This window comes from Ricinus communis, chromosome 4 (genome assembly GCF_019578655.1).
Source record: "Ricinus communis isolate WT05 ecotype wild-type chromosome 4, ASM1957865v1, whole genome shotgun sequence".
NCBI classification, from domain to species: Eukaryota; Viridiplantae; Streptophyta; class Magnoliopsida; order Malpighiales; family Euphorbiaceae; genus Ricinus; species Ricinus communis.
Window position 1 is genome coordinate 26,048,353 of NC_063259.1, and position 17,277 is coordinate 26,065,629.

The 17,277-nt window shown below is 33.5% G+C and overlaps 3 protein-coding genes across 7 annotated transcripts; all 3 read left to right on the forward strand.

Moving 5' to 3' along the window:
- Window positions 1-2,057: 2,057 nt before the first annotated feature.
- Window positions 2,058-4,266, forward strand: LOC8258150 (transcription factor MYB35). Of its 2 annotated transcripts, XM_025158870.2 has the most exons (4): window positions 2,063-2,197; window positions 2,333-2,475; window positions 2,592-2,721; window positions 3,110-4,266. In XM_025158870.2, the coding sequence occupies exons 2-4, from the start codon at window positions 2,343-2,345 to the stop codon at window positions 3,999-4,001; spliced, it is 1,155 nt and encodes a 384-aa protein (XP_025014638.1). In that variant the 5' UTR covers window positions 2,063-2,197; window positions 2,333-2,342; the 3' UTR covers window positions 4,002-4,266. The 2 variants fall into 2 exon arrangements, with proteins under 2 accessions (XP_015579165.1, XP_025014638.1); XM_015723679.2 differs by having other exon boundaries at window positions 2,058-2,475.
- A 601-nt stretch (window positions 4,267-4,867) lies between these two features.
- On the forward strand, window positions 4,868-8,913 carry LOC8258148. 3 transcript variants are annotated; one of them, XM_002511442.4, is made up of 4 exons: window positions 4,868-5,401; window positions 5,547-5,663; window positions 5,752-6,057; window positions 8,355-8,913. In XM_002511442.4, the coding sequence occupies exons 1-4, from the start codon at window positions 4,883-4,885 to the stop codon at window positions 8,598-8,600; spliced, it is 1,188 nt and encodes a 395-aa protein (XP_002511488.3). In that variant the 5' UTR covers window positions 4,868-4,882; the 3' UTR covers window positions 8,601-8,913. The 3 variants fall into 3 exon arrangements, with proteins under 3 accessions (XP_002511488.3, XP_015581175.2, XP_015581180.2); XM_015725689.3 differs by lacking the exon at window positions 8,355-8,913 and adding an exon at window positions 7,708-8,037; XM_015725694.3 differs by lacking the exon at window positions 8,355-8,913 and adding an exon at window positions 7,758-8,037.
- Window positions 8,914-13,557: 4,644 nt separating this feature from the next.
- Window positions 13,558-17,199, forward strand: LOC8258147 (transcription factor bHLH79). 2 transcript variants are annotated; one of them, XR_001535952.3, is made up of 7 exons: window positions 13,558-14,183; window positions 14,653-14,856; window positions 15,045-15,110; window positions 15,352-15,420; window positions 15,530-15,607; window positions 16,203-16,359; window positions 16,787-16,923. XR_001535952.3 is itself a non-coding variant. In XM_002511441.4 (6 exons), exons 1-6 carry the CDS (start codon window positions 13,902-13,904, stop codon window positions 16,913-16,915), a joined length of 828 nt encoding a protein of 275 aa, XP_002511487.1. In that variant the 5' UTR covers window positions 13,559-13,901; the 3' UTR covers window positions 16,916-17,199. The 2 variants fall into 2 exon arrangements, 1 of the variants encoding a protein (XP_002511487.1); XM_002511441.4 differs by lacking the exon at window positions 16,203-16,359 and having other exon boundaries at window positions 13,559-14,183; window positions 16,787-17,199.
- The last annotated feature ends 78 nt before the right edge of the window (window positions 17,200-17,277 follow it).

Here is a 17,277-nt window from a genome sequence, read left to right on the forward strand (position 1 = left end):
AAACCGGATAGCAACTAAAATTATATATTTATCATGCTAAAGTTTTATCTAATATTTTATTATTATTATTATAGATTTTAATCTTTTACAAAAAGTGAATTACATATGCATTGATTATTGGAGATATTTCATTGCAACCATATTTTCCTGATTGATTGTTGCGTTTTGTTCCCTGGTTTATGGTTTGATTCTCTGGTTTGCTAATTAGTTAAACTATTACAGACTTAATGATTAATTAAGCCAAGTGGCCAACTAAAACTCTACAAGTATATAGTTTCTCAAAGCTAAGATTGTATTATCCTGCCTCCTCAATTTGATATTTCTAAGAAACAGACATCATTAGAAAGCAAAACTCTGGTGCTATTATGATATCTGAAATTCCAACCTTAATCCAAAGTAATTAACTTTTTATATCCATCTTAAATTATACCAATAATCTTAGCCGTAGAAGACTCGACAGAAGGAGCTATAAAAGCTTGGAAGGATATGCCTGTCTGTTACTCTGGAAAGTGAAAATTTGAAAACGAGGACACAACTTGGAATAGCTGTGTGCCACATGTGGGTAAGGCGTCTCTGTTAGAAGAACAAACACAGATTTCAAATAAAATTGAAACAATAATGATTTGTTACTGCTGATCTCTGCTATAGCCAATTCATCATAACATATAAAATGATATCCATGGCTTAAATATATAGTTGGCATTTGGCAAAAGCAAGCAGCTCCTGACCTGTGCCATGACTGACTTAATAGTTTTATTTTTATACTAAGGTGTATTCTGTCTGCAGCATCTCTGAAAGGATAATTTTTAAATTTTCCTTTTCTCATTCCAAATGAAGATTAAATATCATAGAAATGATTGTTCCAGCAATATTTTTCATGAAAATATTAGTTCAGTGGACAGCACAAAGATGCTTCTTGTATTAATCAATTAAGGCCCTATGAGAGTGATAGAACAAGTTGTAATATTGTGACTAATTTGTGGATTTGGTGGAATCAATTTTGTATGGAATGATTGTTATTTGTACTTTAGCAAGAGTGGCTGTGAATGCTCGCATGTGAAATTACTATACAAAATCCAAAATTTTGTAGTTCAGCAGTATGTTTATATATTAATTTTGGTGTTTCCAGTGTCAGCATTAATCCCAATGGGACTCCTTTACCATGAAGCTGAGTAACAGAAATGTGTCGTTTATGAAGATGAGAAAAGGAAACTACACAACTAAGCAAAACTCAAAGTTGCTCATTTTTACTGTAAAAAGAATTCACCTTTTTAATTTGCTCATGTCTAAATTTAAACTTGTATTTACCCCAAGCAGAGAAAAGTCTCGAGCTTGTTTCCTCTGTCTTAACAGGCTCTGTCTTACATGCTTAATCAATTAGGCTAGGCTTTGGGGTTGACTAAAAATAGAAGATCAGTTAGATGAGTTAGGACTGATTTGGTTGCTATTGTTCGAGGTAGGTGGCTATATAGATGCTGAAACTTGGCTGACTATTTGGGGTCTCTCCTGCCAAACTCCACCCACTCTGAAATATAGTGAAGTTCTCAAGTTTTCAGAAGTTCAATTCTTCATGACTCTGCAAATTGATTCCAAAATACATTGTATACCTGACAATTAAAAGTTCATGACTGCATCATCAAGTTCAACATTGTGGATTCTATGATACTAATCAGTTTCTAGTTTCCACATCTCCACATAACTATACACATGTCATGCTGATCTTGCTGTGGCATCACACAAATACAAGCTCATTTCTTATATTAGTCGAGTCTCCTGTATAAATTAGTTACTCTCGTTAGACTTGTGATTGATTATTATTACAAAAATAAAAACCATAGTCATCTCCTTTTTACATTAGCTACTAAATAGTCTTGGTAATCAATAGTTTATGCTGTTTTACTTAAATTAACACTAAATTAAACCAAAAGATTTACCCGACTTGAACCTGACTCTATACGAAATACTCTTGGAACCAGATAGAGGATACTAGTGTATATATGGTGAATTTATAATTAAAAAGAAAAGAGAATGAAAGAAAGAATGATCTTTCTACATATTGTTTCATCTCTTATATCACACTCATTTAGTTAAATGGAATAGCCCTTCATGCTTTTCTTGCTTCCGCGCTTGTAATACCTTTAAACCCATATTCTTCCTCCCCTTTACCTCTCTCTGGCATTTCCTAAACAAAGAATAAGTTGCATCACTAACTATTACCTCTCTAATACTGAGCTTTCATTCTCTTTCTCTATTATCTTTTTCTTTTTCTTTCTTGTTCTTATAATATAGATGAGATCATCTAATGAGTTATATACTTTTGCATAAACTGCAGAATAAAATCAATGGTGAGACCTCCTTGCTGCGACAAGTTGAATATGAAAAGAGCCCTTTGGACTGCAGAGGAAGATGCAAAGATACTTGCTTATGTCTCCAAGCATGGGACAGGAAACTGGACTGCCCTTCCAAAGAAAGCAGGTTATATAAGTTGGAGACTTTTTTTTTTTTGGCAATTATTATGTGATTATTTAGGTATATTTTTTAGTTAATTGTTGTTCTATGTAAATATATTCATGAGCAAGCATGTAATGCAGGACTTAGGAGATGTGGGAAGAGTTGCAGGCTTAGGTGGACTAATTACCTGAGGCCTCATCTCAAGCATGATAGCTTCACACCCCAGGAAGAGGAGCTCATTGTTAGGCTTCATGCAGCCATAGGTAGCAGGTGAGCCGGGTACAATGTTTTTTCTTAATGCTAGATGTGCATCTTTACTTACCCCTAGCTCTTTCTCATTTTCTCTGTTGAAATGAAGCTTTGTTTGAATATTTCCATAAGGCTAGCTATTACTCATTCCTACCTTCAATTCACCTCATAATTGCATTCACAAATGAACAGCCCCAACTCTGAGATCCTCACTTTTAACTAGGTGGAGAGACTAACGTGACTGCTACTTGAAATGAATATGTAAAAAGAAAACAAAAATCCAAGTCTCAATGTTAGCAGATAATAACAAACTCTTAACTGCCACTGGTACGTACAGATGACCCCAACTGTCCGAACAGACTATTCCTATTATCACTGCAAAAACAATGACTCTCTTTTTGCGGTCCAGGTGGTCTATCATCGCCCAACAACTTCCAGGAAGAACAGATAATGATGTGAAAAACTACTGGAACACCAAGCTAAGAAAGAAACTGTCTGAAATGGGCATAGACCCTGTTACTCATAAGCCATTCTCTCAAATTCTAGCGGATTATGGAAACATTGGTTGCATTCCAAAATATGGTACTAGAATTGGGTCTCTCACTAGAGACCTAAAAAATGCTTTCATCTCCAGACCAGAACCACATCCTTCACCACCAGAAGGAATTCCCAACATCAACAGCCAATTGGCGACAACAACAGCACTGATGCAGCCTAAAGTTGAACTGATCCAAGAATGTTTCTTGAACTATACTAGTAATAACATTAACATAAATGATGCTAATACAAATCCCGATCCTTCACTGGATCTTTTTGATCAGCTTCAAGCCATTAAACTGGCGACAGAAGCCTCGAGATGCGCCGACTACGAAAAGATCGCAGCTCATTTTCTTAATGAAGGATCATTATCATCATCAGCATCATCTTCTTCTACTTGTTCAACTGCAGCCCAAGAAAATTCAGCACTAAACTTTAGCTGGAGAGATTTTCTTCTTGAAGATGCATTTCTCCCAAGTGATCATCATCCACAAGAACAAGAAATTGATAATGCAATGAATCTGTCATCAAAGAATGACTTGACGAGCCAAGGACAGAATGTAGTGATACCACAAGGTGAAACGGCGAATGCAAGAGATAACCGCCAAGTTAGAGTTGAAGGAATGGATTTGGCAATGCCAAGCACTAGCAGCTTCCAAGTGCAATCTTCCTCTCATACTTCATTTGTTGAAGCCATGTTAAATCAAGAAAATGAGATTTTCCTTGATTTCCCTAATCTATTAGAAGAACAATTCTCTTACTGAGTTAATTTATCAAGAAGAAACGATAGCTGATTTTTGTAATCAGACTTTCACATTAATTATTCAAGTTCTTTAATGTCAAGTATCTACTTGCGTCTTTCTTTCTCCTTTTCTTTCTTTTTATTTCTTATTACATAAAAGGAAAAATTGAAACCTTATACCTGCCAACCTGTGGGTAGAGCAGTATATTTTTCCTGACGTGTTGGTTTTCTTTGAAAACGAAAATATTGGAAAAATATCAAAAATATTCTTTTATTTTTTTATCAAACTTATATTTTCTTTATATTTTTACTGTGTTTATATATTTAGTTGAAATTCTATTAAAAAAATTATTTTATTTCAAAACATAAAAAATAAAAATAAAATAAAAAATATTTTATTTTATAAAATATATTGATAAATTAATATAAAATCTATTTGAAAAATTATATCCATTTTGTTAGAATTTAATTTAAGAGTAATTAATTTTATACAAATTTGATTATATATAATTAAATTAATTTTTATTTCAAAGCGTATAAATTTTAAATTTATAAATAAATTCTATAAATTATAACTAAATATTATAAATTTTATGAAATACTAAGTAAATATATAATTTTTATTTTTTATATTTTTAAATTTTAATAGAATTTTTTAATTCTTCTGTAAAAGTAACTGAAAATAATTAAAATATAATTAAAGAAAATTTTAAAAACAATCACATAAGTTTAAAATAAAAGTTATATGTCTGAAAGAAAATATATAATTGAGTAAACTCTTAAAAAAATCTCAAAAAATATATACATTTATGGTTATAGATTGAAAAATATTGTAAAAGCCCAAGCCCAAGAGCGGCTTGAAGTCCTCAACTATTGGATCGTTAAACTACGACAGGTCGTCTAATGTTTTCCAAACCAGACGAGTGGGATTTATATGAAGAACGAAAATCATCAAGGCGTAAAGAACCAGAGAGAGGAAAAGCAAACATGGTGGCGATTTCGCTGTACAGAGGAAATCTACACCGAGTACCCGACGTACCTCGTCGATGGCTAATGCCAACACGTCAAATCTCTCTCAAAGATTTTAAATCCCTCTTGAGCCGCCGCACCAAGGCCCTCTCTCGCCTCCCTTCCTCCGCCGTCACCGCTGTCGCCACCACTTCATATTATATTTCTAACCCTAATCCTACACTTAACGCCAGCACAGGGGATAATAACACTATTTTAGTTGCATCGCCTTTAGAATTGGAGAAAGGAACAAATCGTGAAAAGGAAGGGGCTTCTAAGGAGGTCAAAGATCATGATGATCTTTCTAATTCTGAGAAGCCTCATATACCTGAGAAAGGTGACGCGGCAGTTAATCATAGCGGTGAGAATTTGCAGGTCGAGAAACAGGATTTGGAAGATAATCGTAACACGGAGGTTTGTTTAGATGGAAAGATATTATTTTATTTTGAATCTTTGGAAATAATTATAATTATTATATATGATTTTAAAGGTGGTTAATTCTTTGAAAAAAGAAATAATAATCTTTTTTCTGTTTTTTTTTTTTGTGGTTTGTGCGCAGACAACATGCAAAACTGATTTGGCAGTAAATGATCAAGAGAAAAGGCAAAATGAAGTTGAGGAGAAGTTACAAGTATTGAATCAGAAGAAGCATAGTCTAGTACAAGTGCTGAAGCAGGTATGCTTTTGTTTCGTGTTGTTTTTGGATTTCAATTAGTAAGAAGAATTTAAGAATGTGGAATTAATAGGATTGGGGTGTTTGGCAGATTTTGAATGTGGAGGAGGAATTAAAGAGAAGAAATATTGCGCAAGGAATAGCATCTGCTCCTCTTCAAGTGGATGTTACTAATGATTCTGTGTCTATGAGCAGGCATGCTACTCCTAGGATGGGCTCGGAGGCGAATCTTGGTGGTGATATGATGGAAGGGGGGGAGATTGAGGATGTTCCGAATGTTAATATGAATAATAATAACAATAATTACAATCATTCTCGTCATGTAAAGCGGATGAGTAGTACATCTCCATCATCTGAATCTCCTTTGAGAAAGCCTCCCTTCATTCAACATAATGTGGTAATGCACTATATTTATCTTGTGCTAAATGTAGCAGGATGCTAGTGTTCATATGTTCTGCATTATTAGGCTCAGCACAACTTCGTTAGAAAAATATGCTTTAAATTTTCAAGTGCTGGGTTGGCACTTGGCAGTCTGGTGAGGGTGATGTTTTTAGTTGAAAATCTTTGATTATCTTGGAGAGATTATTAGGTGCTCAGCGAGCACCTACGCTCCTAAGGCATTCATGTGCAGTCCACTTGTGGACCCATAGGAGCACCTGCTTCTAGTTCTCCTGATAATTGAGTTGATTTTAGTTTGGCTATAAGAAGTCTGAAAAGATACTTGATCTTGAATGGATTGCTACTTAAAAGGGACGTGTAGATTACTAAATTAGGATAAAATATGGGTTCATCAAAAGCATAATGAAGAACTTTTTCTGACTCTCTCTGATGTCAGCTTGGGGAGAACATAGGAACAGGCATCTGAAAAGAATCAAGTTGAATAGCCAAGAAGTTGCCAGAAAGTGAATGTATAAGCTACGTCTGATAGTATTTTGTTACAAGTATGGACCTGCGAGGCGAGTGCCTTGAGGGCAAAATGATTTTATGTTTTCTACTAGTTTACATGATCTTAGTTATACAAACCATTCCCTACAGTTGTGTGAAATACTTTGTTATTGGACTATTTGCACTAGGGATTTGGATGCTTCTAACTTAGGACAGAGTGTGGGGGTAAGCAGGAGCAAATTGAATTTTGGTTCTTCCGATGGCACACTGGGTAGAATATGATAGATGATTACAGGGCTAGGAATATGCAGCTCAGGAAGAGGCTGCATTGCCAAGAAGTTGCTAGCAAATGAACGTATAGGCTAGTATAACCAAGACTAGTACAATTATTTGCGATTGGCAAGTTAAGATTTTAGTAAGAGGCCAATAACTTTATCAGATGATTTTTTCCAAATTTAGAAGTTACAATTGCTTGAATAAGTAAGAACTAAGCTACATATCAATTAGGCATACCTATGAATCAATTGTCTGCTTCATCATGCACAAGCATACATGTGTATCACACATTAGCCATGGCTTGCATGCAGATATGTGATTTGAGTTGTACCCAAAAAGAAAATGATATGTGATTAGATAATATTGTTGTGTGGTACATTTGGAGAATTAAAGGAGTGGCCATGTTTGGATCTTACTGTGTCTTTCCTTTTAGTTTCTTATATTGATGTAACACTCAAAGGCATGCAATTTTATCTTGGGATAATTGCTATTTACCCCTTATATTTTGACCTATTTTATTAGTTGGTCCCCCCTTAAAACTATATTAAAGTCCCGGGTTAGTTTACCATATTATACTAAGGCTTTTTTTTTTTGTTGTTAAATATTCTACTAACCATCAATTTAAACAAGAACACCAAAGTTGCCCTTTAAAACCCATTTCTATTACCAGCACCATTTAAATAATTAAATCAGCCTTCTCCCTTCCCTTTCTTCTTCCCCATCGCACCACCACCACCGTCACCACTAACTTACCCCAAACTGCCATCAAATTTGATGAAACTTTAAGGAAATGTAGATTTCAATATGTCAAACTCATCCACCACTCTAGATTTTTATAAATGTTCTTGTAGAGAGAGATTTAAGAGAGATAAAAATTGCTCCCTAGGCTGTCCCATTCACTCGAAGACGTCATGACCAGACTCGCCTGGATCTCAGGAACTCGTCCATGAAGTTTCATCCCCGATCAACTCCTAGAAGGTGGTGAAGGAAGCATCATCCCCGCAACAATTTTGTGGCCTCAATCCACCACACCTGTGAAGTAGCCAGTGAAAACACTATTTTTCTGTTTGACTTTGTTTTTTCAGATCAAATGATGAAAGTTTATAAGTTTTTGGATACTTTGTTCAATTTCATATTTTTGTGTAATGAAATGATTAAAACTTCAATTTGTATCATTGTTGTTTTCGATTATAGTTTATTTGGACGCTTTGTTGTACAGAATTCTTTATTTTTTGATTTTGTTGTTGGCTAGTGGAAGTTAGAAATAGACAGGTGGAGGAGATGCAGTGGTGAATATTTGACTCTTATTATTATTATTATTAGGAAAGAGAAGGAAATAGTCAAAAACCAATTTAACGTCTTGCAGATCCTAATGTAATTATTTATCAGAACAGGGCTTTAGTATAATATGGTAAACTAACCGGGATCTTAATATATTTTTCAAATATGTAGGACCAAATAGTATGGTAGGTCAAAATGTAGGGGGCTAAGTGCTCCATTTACTTTTATTTCAGTTACTGCAATTCTTTGCAGGTTCCATACCCCTCTCGACCAAGTTTACGAACCACCAGTAGTCCATCACGCTTTGCTCCAACAGGACACCAAGGCCCTCCTGCGAATGTGCTCCCCCCAGTATCTGTATCAGTCTCAGTATCAGTATCAGGAACAAATTATATTGCATCTTCTCCCTCCCCTGCTGCATCTGGTGGCACTTCAGCTTTTAGAGATGCTCGTCAGCCAAGTCCATGGAATGAGAAGCAATGCACTAACATGATTTGACGCCTGTCTCTGTTGCTAGAGTTGCAGTCTTCTTGGCGTATCAATCTTAGATGAGTAAAAATCCTTCTCGTCTTGATGTTTTATTTCCCTATCCAGCTAGTTGTTGAAACTATTTCTCTAGTGTCCTACCAGTCCATCAAATTAAAAGCTGATTAGAACCAAGCAATCATTGTAAATGGAGTACTTGCTATTCCTGCTATTATCAGTTGCTCGTTGTAATGTTGTAACATCCTTGTTGATTTAAGCTGTAGATATTGTTGAAAGAACTGATTTACAGGGACTGAATTGTAGAGGTGGTTCAATCTTCGAGTTCTGCAGTTTTGAGTTTGTATATCGTTCACGACATCCGAAGAACAGATCGTTTATGATGGAATTATGCGAAAAGCACCATGGTTACTAGGATTTCAATTATTAGCATGAGAAATTGTTTCCTGCATAGAAGTCAATTTAACGGGTTTTATAAGAATTTCTTGTTAACTTAAAAGTTTAAAAAGGGGTAACCAAAAAGAAATGGTCGTAAAAGGTGTTGACTGTCAAAGAATTGTGTTCTCCTTGGCCTTCTCCATTGATCGGCCGAAATGCAAGATTCAGAACTTCCACCAAACGTCCCTATTTAACGTGGGCCTGAATTATGAGAGTATTTCATCATAGCCCAAACTTCATTACCAAACACTTACAATTATCTCTAGCATGGCAGAGACAAGAGAACAGGCAAGCAGCCTGTTTTTGGTTCTGCAGCCAGGCACACACACTGAAATGATGGAAGCTAAGACTTGTTTATGCTGCTATGAGACAATGACAACAACCATATCACATGTTCAGAAATTAAGTTTCCTAGAAAAGCCATTTTCGGTTCAAGTGAGATATCAAGTGACTATAACTGCCAAGTCATAGGTAGTAAACTACACAGCACAATAACCCAACAACAGAAATGTGAAGTTATGCAATAAAAAAGCAGGTATCTTAAGCTCAAATCCAAATGACCCAGACCCAAATTTAGTATATTTGACGACCCGGTTCTGACTCGATGGCAAAAATATGAGCCATACATAATCACAGCATGAAAAAAAGTGATGTAGAAACTTCATGAAATGTAAAAAAGGTTAAAAATTTAAAGTCCTCGAGATGTTTCTAGTAATAGTAGTAGGTAGGCTACCCTTCTGGCTTGAGCATGCGTGAGACATCATTCTTGGCATGACACTCCCCATCTGTCTAATGTCTATCCCTACCTTTGCTTAGCAAGTTCATCTCAAAGCAACTTTGCCCTTCTCAGTAAAGCCACTTTTACATTTTCGTCTTGGGTCACTACTTTTGTACGTAAATCGACCTCTCATTTTTATTTTTCTTTTCTTTTCTTTTTAAACGCAAGTATGATATAGCAATGTAATTTAGGTATTTCTTTACACTAAAATGAAAAGGATAAAAATAAAAATGAGACCCTACCTTATTATGCCTTTGGCTTTGGCTGTTTTGGCACCCAAGGTTTTTGATTCCCCTTTTTTCTTGTTACAAGCATCCAAGTTATAACTGTGATGTCATAATTCAGAAGGAATTGAATTCTGATTTTCAAAATGTTGAAACATGCCAAGGTTTGAGTTCTAGATTTTGTGTGAAGAGTGTGTGTATATGTAGATTCAAGTATTATGTTATCAGAACTTCAAGCATGCATGACTAATTACATATGAGACTTTGTTAATAATCTAGGGGAAAGTAAGTATGAGTATCTCCTTATTCCCTCTATAATCTTCTCTCTTTCTTTCTTTTAGCCTTGAAGATTGTACGATCCACCACTTTGTGTGTGGACATATCCATTAATGACAACATCCACAAAAGAAAACTATCTGTTTTGGTAATGGCAAAACCCACAATTTAGCCCCTAAATTTCACCACTTATGTCTATTCGACCCTCAAAATGAATATATATGCTGTTAAGCATATGAATTATATGAATTTGTGCCATTAAAAGGATTAACCCTTGAACCTAAGGAGGCTTGATTTAAACAAGAATTAAGAGTTCAGTAATGAGTCTTATCATTAGACAGTGATTTAGTTAAATGAGTTTCAGTGGGAGTTAAGATTTTTTATGCAATGAAGGTTTAATAGTACTAGCCCAAGTCGCTTAGGCACTCAATAGGACACATTTTCACTCAAGAGCCTCAATAATAAGAAGTCATAAATTTCAGGGGTTAAATTATGGGTTTTTGCGTTTGGTAATTTGCATGAGGAATTATTGTTGATGACTAGATTGGAAAAACTATCACCACAAGATATCTAATCGAATTCCAAAAGTTTAAAGTCATTTTCCTGCACGTGTATTAAAAATCCAAACTAGAAGGAGAAGAAGTTTAAGTTATAGTCCTTCTCAAATGTACCCATCAATCCACAAGTGATCCAACAGTAACTTGTACTAACTGCCATGGCAGCCCCCCAAAAGAAAAGAAAAAAGAAACAGAAACAAAAACAATGCCACATGAATGTTGAATACCTAACCCTAGCTGGCCATGGGAAAAAGAAGCTTTCTGGTGATCAATCCCTTTGCTTAGCTAAGTATATATTTTTTCTGCCAAGCAAGTTAGGCAAAGAAGGGGTACTATACTGAGGATGGAGGCATGTAACGTTCAGGTACTAGTCTTTAATTAATGACAAAACAAGAAAGGGAGATGCAACGGAGGAGGTTAGGCCATTCATGGTGTTCTGAAACTCATTTACTGTAATATGTTTTTGATAATTAATGGGTTTTGGTTTTGTGTTCTTTTTTGTTGTTTATTAATGGCTAGCATTTCTTGGACGTGTGTATCATCTTTGTTTAGTCTCAACAAGAATTGGGCCAATTGTTGGAATGGAAATGAAACAATTTCTTGAGGTGTAATTACTATTTGGCCCAAATTTTTTTATATTATATTAGATATTTTTTAATATTTAAAAATTATATTTTTTATCTTTTTATTTTATAACTTTATATTAAAAATCTATTCTGTCAAAATTTCTATTAAACAAGCATTGACTAAGTTTGGTTTTATATTACTTATTTCGTAATTTTTAGTGTAATATATAAAATTTTCTCCTTGTAGTTTATTTATTATATTAAAGTCCACTTGTCTACTCTTTATGCAAAAATCAATTTTCTTGTGTGTACAAAAAGTAACTAACTTGTATTCTTGAATTACTCTAATTTTTAGCATTGATTAAATTCTAGTAAAATTTAGATATCTTAAATTACTTATATTAATTAAAATATTAAAATAAATTTGAGGATCAAATTATATTTTTTTATCAATTTAGTTTCTTAGTTACATTGATTTTTAAAATGCAGAGAAATTTTAGTGTAATAAATAAAATATAGGAGGCAAATTATATATTGCATAAATCGTATAATAACAAATATAATTAATGATTTCCTAAAAAAAAGAATTTTTAGTATACAATTATAAAATAAAATGAGAAAAAAATATTTTTTAAATATTAGAAAATAACTAGTATGATATAAAATAAATATAGATAATAAATAGTAATTTCCCCTTATATTAATCAAATAGTTAAGTTCTTCATTGAGTTGATTGTGAAAGCTTGCAAAAATAATCAGACAGAAACTTTGGTATTGAATATAACATATTCATGTTAGTTGCTCCATTTTCAACACTAATGCTCGAGAAATTACAGGATTCAATCATGTGCGTGGATTTTTATATTATTTTCTTTTCCTGTTATCCACCTTATTAATGATAAGGCTCAAACATATTCTGCTTATTTTTGTGCAACTTCGTGTTACTAAACAGAAATTTATTTTCTAGTATTAGCATATACTACTATTTATACACCAAGTTGATAGATGAATGACACATATTAATTAGTTTTAAATAATAAAATATATGTAAATCATCTTTTAAAAACTATATGTAAAACATCTGTAATATTTGTCACTCTTCTATTTATTGTAATATATACGCCAAATAAGAATTTATCGTAAAAAAAATAAATAATAATTAGCTAATCGACACTTTTATTAATCGGACATTTTTTGTGTTCAAATCTTTAATAAAAAAAAGGTTATAGTCATAATTCTCTAATAATATGACAATCATCAAAATTTATAGTCCTTGAAATATGTAAGAGATTTATTTAATATTGGCACTTAAAAGATACTTAGTTTGAGGTAGTGAAGAGTTTGATGAATAAGTTGGTGAGTAGTGTATAAAAGAAGTGAAAAGTGATTGAATACAAAGGTGGATTAATAGGGACAAAGTAGGGCAGGTCTTGAGGGGGACTTCTCATGATTAGTTAATCAAACTTTAGCTGTTCAAAACCATTTTTTCAGATTGTCATTATCAGTAATTTTTGTATTCCCATTGATAACAAAATATGCCATTTATAGAAAGGTTATCTTACATGAAAAGTACATCTACCAATTACCACCCATTTATTGACTTCACGTTCGATTTAAATATCTACCATATAAGTCCTGTTTTATGGATTAAATTCTGATTTTACTACTAAAATTGTCATGAGTTTAATTTAATTATAAAAATATTAAAAATATTTTTATATACTTACTATATACATCATAATTAAAAAATATATATATATATTATATTCTAATATCTTATATTTTAATATTAAATAATTTCCATAAACTATATTTTTAAAATTAGTAAATATGTATTAGTTATTTATTAATTTTATATATAAATAGAAATATATATTAAATTTAGATAAAAAAATTTTAACAAAAATAATATATAATTTATTTAAATTTGTTTTAAAAAGATTTAAATGAGTAAAATATATTAAATTTAAATTATAAATATTAAAAGAAAATCGTGGTTACAAAGGTGAGTGGCTATTTTGAATTTTAATTTTATTTTATTTACTGTTACTTAAATTAAAAAAGAAAATAATATTACAATACGTATCCCCCGTCAAAACAGGTATAAACTACAGACCGATATGTGGCTGTCCAAGGGAAGATAAATTGCACTGTAGGCGTGGTGCGCACCATCATCCCCAACCTCTAGAGTGAAAAAAATAATAATTGTATCACTTTTTTCACTCGCTCACTCTCTCTGCTGCCTTCAAGCAAGCTCCTTCTTTCCTCTCTGTCCGTCCGTCTGTTTGTCTATCTCTCTCTGTTAATCACTTCTTATATAAACCCTTGAGCTAATTGAACCCCTGTTCACTCACATTCACAGAAAAGAAAAAACTCTTAATACCCAGAAACCAATAAGCATACTTTCTCCTGACATATAGTTCAAACCTCACAATTGAGATCCCAATTTACAATTAGCCTTAATCTGTGAAAAGAATATGGATCCTCCATTGATAAGTGAAACATCTTTCTCCGCAGCTAACCCGTCTTCCTATACTTTGACTGAGATTTGGCCTTTTTCAGCACTTAATGGAGATGCTAGTGCTGGGTTGGGCCTCCGAGTGGGGAATTTGAGCGCTGGATTTGGGGAACGAGATGGGTCCGTGGAGGAATCCACCGTGACGGAGCAGAGTGTTGGTGGTGGAAGAAAGAGGAGGGACTTTAGCTCAGAGGATGAGTCATCTAAGATGGTTTCTACTTCCAGTAGTGGCAATGAATTGGTTGGTTCCTTTTTGGCTTTGTATTTCTGTTCTGATGTGATAGTGACTGAAAATTTTGTTAAGAAAGTGAAGAATTTTTTTGTAAAAAATAAAGAAAGAAAGCTTTTTCTTCTTCTTCTTTTTTTTTTTGGGTTAGTGGGAGTTGAAGTAAAATTGAGATTTATGTTTTTTGTGCTATGTTATCATGCTAACTGAAGTGAGCATTTGTGTTGTTTGCGAGTGTTTGAAACTCCATCTTATAACCTCTGATCTGTAGAATTTCTTGAATTCCATTTGCTTCTCTGCTTGTATGCTGTGAGTTTTTCCGGCTTTATAGAGAATCAGGACCTGAGAGGTAAAAAATGGAGTAGGTTTTGAATCGAACTTGATGTTTTTCATTCTGTGTTTGTCTTTTATATTTAGTTTATATTAATCTTATCACTTGATATTTCACAGTATTTCTATGGTGCTTGGTGTTCTATTTATACAGCAAGATTCAAATGTTAAGCGAATGAAAATATCAGGATCTCAAAATGAGAATGGTAAATCAAAAGCCGAAGTGGAAGCAAGTTCTGCTAACGATAAGAACGCAGCTGAGCAAAACAGTAAAATATCTGAGCCACCTAAGCAAGACTATATTCATGTGAGAGCAAGAAGGGGTCAAGCCACAGATAGTCACAGTCTAGCAGAGAGAGTAATTTGCACAAAACCTTTTATATTGCAATTTGAATTGTTTCTAAATGCCTAAAGTAAAAGTCTTAGTGTGGTAAATTTAATGGAGGTTCAGGGTTGATGTAGACTTTTATCAGTTTAAGTGAAAGCAGCTGTTTAATCCATTGCCAAGTTGTTACTAAAACCTTTGAGTTTCTTCTGTTTTGTCAGGCTAGGAGAGAAAAGATAAGTGAGAGGATGAAGATACTCCAAGATTTGGTTCCTGGGTGTAATAAGGTGCTTATTATTTGTATTATTGGTCTTGTCACAGTGATGTTTCTATGCCCTGTGCGTGACTTATACCACAATAAGGCTAGGAAGACATTATAAATCCACTATCTTCTCCATTTATATTGCATGTTGCATATGCCAATATAGAAGTTTATCAGTAATAGAATATTTCTTTACATCTTGGGGGTTCATGTAAGTTCCTAATTCAATCTCATCTGATTTGGAAATGTTTGCCCTCTATAACCAGGTTATTGGTAAAGCGCTCGTTCTTGATGAGATAATTAATTATATCCAGTCACTTCAGCGCCAAGTTGAGGTAGTATCTCCTTCTTTCCTTTTCTATGTTTTCTGTATATGACAATTTCAATTCTTATATATGCTGAACCCGTACTTTGATCCATGCTACCTTTGACTTTGTTTTGTAGTTCCTGTCTATGAAGCTAGAAGCAGTCAATTCAAGAATGGGCATGAACCCCACAGTTGAAGGCTTTCATCCAAAAGATGTAAGTCTATCATACACGTTGGTTTTTAGACATATTTTCTTCACCACACAAACCATTTAAGTATTTTTCTTCATCACAGAAACCATTCAAACTATAACGCTGTTGGATTTAGTTTCCAAATTATCTTCTTAAAAGGCTACTGACAAATATTCCTTAAATGGTGATGATTGATAAGAAACTGAGGGTTGAAATAGAATGTTCAGTCTGTAAACATTTTCTCAAATCTTTTTGGCAACTTAGACCCTTGATAAGATTAAAATAAAATGACCAATAATACTTTTGGTCAGGATACTTGTTATTGAGGATTCATGAGCTAATACTGCTTCTTCTGTGGTTATTCTAGCTTGTATTAGCCTTTATATTTTAAAAAGGAAAAGTTCTGCATCTTCCACATTGTATTTTTCTTTTTTGTTTTGAATGGACACACATGTGTGTTTGCACTCACATATGGCAGGCATATAAAGCATAATGCACCCAAGTGAGTTTCCACCTTTAGGAATATATATTTTTTTAATTAATCCTTTACAGGTCATCCTTATGATAGTTGGCCATTTGCGAGTTTAACAAAAACCAATTGCTTGCCTTGATTAATCAGATTTTCTAGGAAGTGCTTTCCTACATTTTGCTAGTCTTCAAGTAACCCTCCCGAGGGGATAAATGAGAGCGACTACAATCTTCAGAGTTTAAACGTGGTGACATATTGTGCAAGTAACATTTCACTTTATGCTGCATATGGATTTATTTCTAGCGAGGTACTTTTGATGTTCCTTAGTTAACTGAAATACTAACATTATTTTGGTTAGATATCATTAACATTGTTTAGTTATTATGTTTACTTATATTAGGGTTGGCTAGTTTGAGTACTTTCTCATTAAGCCAAATACAAACTCCCACTTAGCAATGAGTGAGTTGCATCACAAGAGAAAGTCGACGTGCTTCACATACTCTTTATTTCCTAGAATATATGGCTATTCTGTCTTGGCCTTTTTTGCTACATATCTGTTGGTTTAGGTACATTGAAAATGCTTTTACGAAGGAATACTGTATTGACTATCAATTCTATTATTTGTTTTTATTAATGGAGCATTCTTGGAACATGGTTTTGACATTTTAGATTCTTTAACATGTGCTAGAGAATTTAGTTGCTGTTTTTTCCGACCAAACAATTTCTTGTTGTAGGCTGATGCACAGCCATTTGATGCAACTGGAATGATCTTTGGACCTCAAGTGGCAAGAGATTATGCTCAAGCATCACATCACGAATGGCTACATATGCAGATCGGTGGAAATCTTGAAAGAACAGCGTAAACAATCAGCAACATTTGTTCACCCAATTCTTTACTTACTGAAAATTCGTGATTGCCTTGTATGTCAAGTGCATAAACGTATTTCCTACATGCATGACTGTTATCAATGGTGTAATCTCATATAGTTCGTAGAAAACGCATCTAATGCTATAGTATTATCTGACTAAATTCCTTATACTATCTTGTATTAGTTACTAAACAAAATCTCCTAGAGAGAAGATGTTGAAAGGAAAATACTCACAAGTTCCGAGTGATATGAAAGAGAAAGGCATGAACTCTTGTTAACCATGGATGCTAACATCACAATGGACTCTGTTGCCTGTTAATTTACTTTATAAATTCTGCTTGATGTTTTTTTTTTTT

Excerpts from the sequence above, each read along its gene's own strand:
- LOC8258150 (XM_015723679.2), top strand. The coding sequence starts at position 2,343 with ATGGTGAGACCTCCTTGCTGCGACAAGTTGAATATGAAAAGAGCCCTT. Across the intron at positions 2,476-2,591 it reads TGCCCTTCCAAAGAAAGCAG|GACTTAGGAGATGTGGGAAG; the intron begins GTTATATAAGTT and ends CATGTAATGCAG. Across the intron at positions 2,722-3,109 it reads CATGCAGCCATAGGTAGCAG|GTGGTCTATCATCGCCCAAC; the intron begins GTGAGCCGGGTA and ends TTTGCGGTCCAG.
- LOC8258148 (XM_002511442.4), top strand. The coding sequence starts at position 4,883 with ATGTTTTCCAAACCAGACGAGTGGGATTTATATGAAGAACGAAAATCA. Across the intron at positions 5,402-5,546 it reads AAGATAATCGTAACACGGAG|ACAACATGCAAAACTGATTT; the intron begins GTTTGTTTAGAT and ends GTTTGTGCGCAG. Across the intron at positions 5,664-5,751 it reads TAGTACAAGTGCTGAAGCAG|ATTTTGAATGTGGAGGAGGA; the intron begins GTATGCTTTTGT and ends GGTGTTTGGCAG.
- LOC8258147 (XM_002511441.4), top strand. The coding sequence starts at position 13,902 with ATGGATCCTCCATTGATAAGTGAAACATCTTTCTCCGCAGCTAACCCG. Across the intron at positions 14,184-14,652 it reads CCAGTAGTGGCAATGAATTG|CAAGATTCAAATGTTAAGCG; the intron begins GTTGGTTCCTTT and ends CTATTTATACAG. Across the intron at positions 15,608-16,786 it reads AAGGCTTTCATCCAAAAGAT|GCTGATGCACAGCCATTTGA; the intron begins GTAAGTCTATCA and ends TTCTTGTTGTAG.